Source organism: Eimeria tenella, genomic scaffold (assembly GCF_000499545.2).
Source record: "Eimeria tenella Houghton genomic scaffold, Eth_scaff913, whole genome shotgun sequence".
Taxonomy (NCBI): Eukaryota; Apicomplexa; class Conoidasida; order Eucoccidiorida; family Eimeriidae; genus Eimeria; species Eimeria tenella.
The window spans coordinates 1-4,565 of NW_013546027.1; the positions used below are offsets into that span (position 1 = coordinate 1).

The following is a 4,565-nucleotide window of genomic DNA, read 5'->3' on the forward strand; positions in this document are numbered from 1 at the left end:
CGGCAGCAACAACTCCCAGCTGCTCAGCAGCACAGCGCTCTTCCGGGGGGCCCCCAGAGGAGGCCCCCCAAAGGGGGCTCCACGGGGGGGCCCCCCAAGAGGGGCCCCCCGAGGGGGCCCCCCAAGTGGGGCCCCCTGCGGGGGGCCCCCAGGCAGGGGGACCCCCAGGGGAGGCCGCGTCTCGGGGGGCCCCCCAAGGAAGGCCCCTCTGGGGGGCCCCCTGTGAGGTATCGGTGGGGGGGGCCCCCAGCTTGCTGCTGCTGGTGAGTTCCAGCAGCGGCAGGGGCCCCAAGTCCCCACGAATGGGGAGGTGCAGCACCAGACTGGGCCGCTGCTGCTGCTGCTGCTGCACGTGCTGCTGCAGCAGCAGCTGCTGCTGTTGCTGCGGCTGCTGCACCTGCTGCTGCTGCTGCTGCAGCACCCGCTGAAGCTGTTGCTGCTGCTGCTGCAGCAGGTCCAGGTGGGGAAGCATCAGGCCGAGGCTGACAGCGTGCTGCAGCAGCCGGGCCTTGCGGAGGCAGCCCCAAGTTTCTGCTGCATAGTTGAGGTGTCTGCCCATGGCTTCGATGCAGCAGCAAATTAAATCTTCCTTCCAGGCCAGCAGCAGCGCCAGCCGGGGGCTTAGTGCTGCTGCTGCTGCTGCTGCTGCGTTCGCTTCAGACAGACACAGCGCGGGACCTCGGACCCCGGACCCTCCTGCTGCTGCTGCTGCGCCCCCTGCTGCTGCTGCTGCGCCCCCTGCTGCTGCTGTTGCTGCACCCTCTGGCTCAGGCAGCTCCAGGGGCATTTCCCTAAGGAGCCAGAGACACGCACAAATGCAGCAAACACTAAACCCTAAACCCTAAACCCTAGCTTAGCTTCGAAGCAGCTCTCTCGCTACCTACACGCAGCAGCAGCAGCAGCAAGACAACGAGCAAAACCTGGAGGAGGAGTAGCAGCAGCAGCAGCAGAAGCAGCAGCAGCAGCAGAAGCAGCAGCAGTAGTAACAACAGCAGCAGCGCGTATGAAGCGCTGCACCAGGCGACGCTTAGCAGCAGGAAATTCCGAAATGAATTAAATTAAATTAAATTAAATTAAATTAAATTAAATTTAATCAATTTCTTTTTGTTTTATTTATTTACCAATCTCTAAAATGCCAGTCTCTGAATGCCAGCGCCAAAGTCAAAATCTGAGCAGCACGCATGTCGTGCAGCTGCCCCTGCAGCAGTTCCCACACCTGCGCAGCAGCAGCAGCAGCAGCAGCAGTAGCAGCAGGTGCAGAAGCAGTTTGAACAGTCGCGGCGGCCAATATCAGCAACCAGCAAGGGAAGCAGCAATGGAAGCAGCAGCAGAAGCAGCAGCAGCAGCAGCACCAGGCTGTTGCTGCAGCACGAACTGCAGCAACGGCGCCTGCGGCTGCAGCAGCAGCAGAAGTAGCGGCATAAAAGCAAAAGCATCAACAGCAGCACACCAATAAGCAGCAGCAGCAGCACCAAACGAACCGACAGCAGCAACAGCAGCAGCAACGGCAGCAGCAGCAGCAGCTTCCAAACCACCAGCACCAGCAGAAATAGCACACAAACTAGAAGCAGCACCGCCAGCAGCAGCACCACCAGCAGCAGAAGCAGCAGCAGCAGCAGCAGCAGCAAACCTGGTAGACGATGTGCATTGCTGTTGGAGTCCAGAAAGCCAGAGAGTCCACAAACCCCACAAGAGCTGTTAGCTGCTGCGCCTCCAAACCCTCGAGCAGCACCCGGCACTTGGCCGCGTCAAAGGGACACGGCGGCATCTGAACGCAAACCCTAAACCCTAAACCCTGAACCCTAAACCCTAAACCCTAAACCCTAATTTCTGAGTCTTGGTGCAGCTGCATGCATGGAGGCTCCTGCGCAGAGATGAGGGCTATGCAGCTGCTCGTGCCAAAAAATAAGCTAAACCCTAAACCCTAAACCCTAAACCCTAAACCCTGAATCCTGAACACTATACAGAGGCTAAACGGTGGATCCTAGGCCCTGGAGAAACCCTAAACCCCAAGCCCCAAACCCTGAAACCCTAAATCCTAAACCCTAAACCCTAAACCCACCGCAGGGTAGCAGAAAGGCGAAGGTGCAGGGTTTAGATCGTCTGTAAAACCCCAAAATAAAGATATGAGCCAACAGCCTAAACCCTAAACCCTAAACCCTAAACCCTTAAAAAACCCTAAACCGTAAACTCTAAGCCCTAAACCCCAAAACCTAAACCTTAAACATTGTTTTCGTCCCTCATCAGCAGCTGCTGGATTTGCTGCGCACTGGCCTAAGCTAGGGTTTACGATGCGATGGAGCTTTGAATCAGGGTTTAGGGTTTAGGTTTTAGGATTTGCCTCACGGAAAACTTCATTTGTGTACTGCAGCGATTTGCCTTGAGCAGCGAACGCCCTGTGGGGCGCCCTGCAGCTCCCATCACTTTGCTGCTGCTGCTGCTGCGTGCTGCTGCTGCTGCTGCTGCTGCTGCTTGTGGACTGTCCAGAAAGAATCCAAAGAAGATAAGAAATAGTTTTTGCGTCTCTCATTTGTATTTGTGCTGCAGCAGCTAAAATGTTTAGAGCCTGCTGCGGTGGCAGCGGCGCTGCCAGCTCGCGGACAGCATTAAACAGGCGCGGCAACGCCCAGCCTGCAGCAGCGGCAGCAGCAGCAACAGCAGCAGCAGCAGCAGCAGCTAGAACAGCCGCGGCTGCAGCTCGAGACCTAGAAGCGCGTGCAGCAGCGGCAAACACAGCGACACCTCTCGTAGCAACAGAGGCAACAGCAGCAGCAGCAAAAACAGTAGCGAAGGGCCTGCAGCACAGGATAAACAGCAGCAACAGCAGCAGCAGCAGCAGCAGAAGGCTCACGCAAGAAGGCCCGCAGCTGAGCGTCTCCTTCCTGCTGCTTCCAAAACTGGGAGCAGCAAAGCAGCAGCTGCGAGGCCCCCATGGCGCTGATTGTTTGGGGGAAGAAAATATGGATCTGGGTGTACAGACACCGCAGCAGCAGCAGCAACCCCACAGATCCCGCAGCAGCAGCAGAAGCACAAGCAGCTGCAGCAATCGTTAGCGCTGCAACGGCGGCGGTAATAGCAGCAGAGGCAGAGACAACGGCTGCAACAGCAACCGCAACAGCGGCAGCAGCAAAAGAAGAGAAGCCGACTAGCCGGTGCAGCTAGAGCTGCTCATTTATCTGCTGAATTTGCTGCTGCTGCTGTTGCTGCTGCGGCTGCTGCTCACCTTTGTCACTGTTTGCAGCAGCGGCAAATGCAAAACGCCCATGCGGCCCATCACCGTTGTCTGTACAGCCCCGCAACAGTCTAGAGACACAGCTGCAGCAGCAGCCGCAGCAGCAGCAGCAAATACAGCAGCAGCAGCAGGAAACGCAACAGCAGCAGCAGAAAAGGAGGAAACATCAAAGCTCCAGCTGACCGAGAGCGTGAGGGACTGCAGCAGTGCGTGCTGCAGCGAGGAGAGCTGGAGCTGCTGCTGCTGCAGCTGCTGCTGCTGCAGGCGCGTGTGCTGCGCAGCCTGTTCCTGCTGCTGCAGCTGGGCGTAGAGCCTTGCTGCTGCTTTTGCGAATTTGCTGCTGAAGGCCTCGAGCAGCTGCAGCTTGAAGAAACGAAGACGGTAGAAAGCCAGCAGCTGCTGCCCGCAAGAGAAAAGAGACAAGCTGCTGCTGCAGCAGCGGCGCAGCGCCGAGCTGGACAGACACTGCAGCACACCCCACAGCAGCAAGTGCATGCAAGCTCATTTTGCTGCTGCTGCTGCACTTTCTTGCGTAACTGCGCACACCGGCAGCAGCGTCTTTTGTCATATTATCCCATTTATTTGAATACTCCTGCATTTTATTTAAATTAAAATGCATTTCTGTCAATTATTTTCTTTTTTAAATCCAATTTGAACTAAAAAATGAGAAAAAACAAAAATTAACAGCAGCAGCAAGGACAGCCGAAGCATCGTCGGCCGAGCGAAAACAGGAAATTGAAATGATTTGAATGATTAAAATAATAAAAATAATAGATTAAAATAAATAATAATTATAATTCATAAAAGTAAATTATGATTGATAACAATTCATTAAAGCGAAAAGTCTTTTATCATCCTTCAAAATAATTAAAAAGAAGCTGAATGGACACACAAGGCGAAAGCCTGCCACGGGAAATAAACTGGTGCTGTTCAAAATAAATAAATACAAACAAAAATTAATAATAACAAAATGAATTAAAATAGTTGAAATGAATTGAAATAAAAATAAATGAAATGAACAAATGGAAGCAAAGGTGCAGCAGCTTCTCTCACGGGACACAGGTACACAGGTGCACGGGGTCACCAGCAGCAGCAGCAAAAGTAGCATCAGCAGCAGCAAAACAGCAGCAGCGGCAGCAAAAGTGGAATCTGCAGCAGCAGGAACAGCAGCAGCAGCAGCAGCAGCATTTGAAATTACCTCCAGGAGGTCCTGCTGCAGCCGCGGGTCTGAGGCCTTTGCTTGCTGCCTCCCCAAGGCCTGAATAAGAGAAGTGAGAAGGGCATCTGGCAGCAAATCTAGTGCAGACACGGCGGAGTCTGCCGCTGCTGCTGC

At 54.4% G+C, this 4,565-nt stretch overlaps 1 protein-coding gene across 1 annotated transcript; it reads right to left on the reverse strand.

Annotated features, from left to right (window-relative positions):
• Nucleotides 1–13: 13 nt before the first annotated feature.
• On the reverse strand, nucleotides 14–3,697 carry ETH_00023165 (uncharacterized protein; the record flags this gene model as incomplete). The annotated part of the gene is made up of 8 exons (XM_013380808.1): nucleotides 14–791; nucleotides 1,122–1,216; nucleotides 1,631–1,768; nucleotides 2,063–2,103; nucleotides 2,347–2,631; nucleotides 2,852–2,966; nucleotides 3,224–3,283; nucleotides 3,416–3,697. Coding segments are annotated over 8 exons (1,794 nt in total), but the record flags the coding sequence as incomplete, so codon positions are not given.
• Between the last annotated feature and the right edge of the window lie 868 nt (nucleotides 3,698–4,565).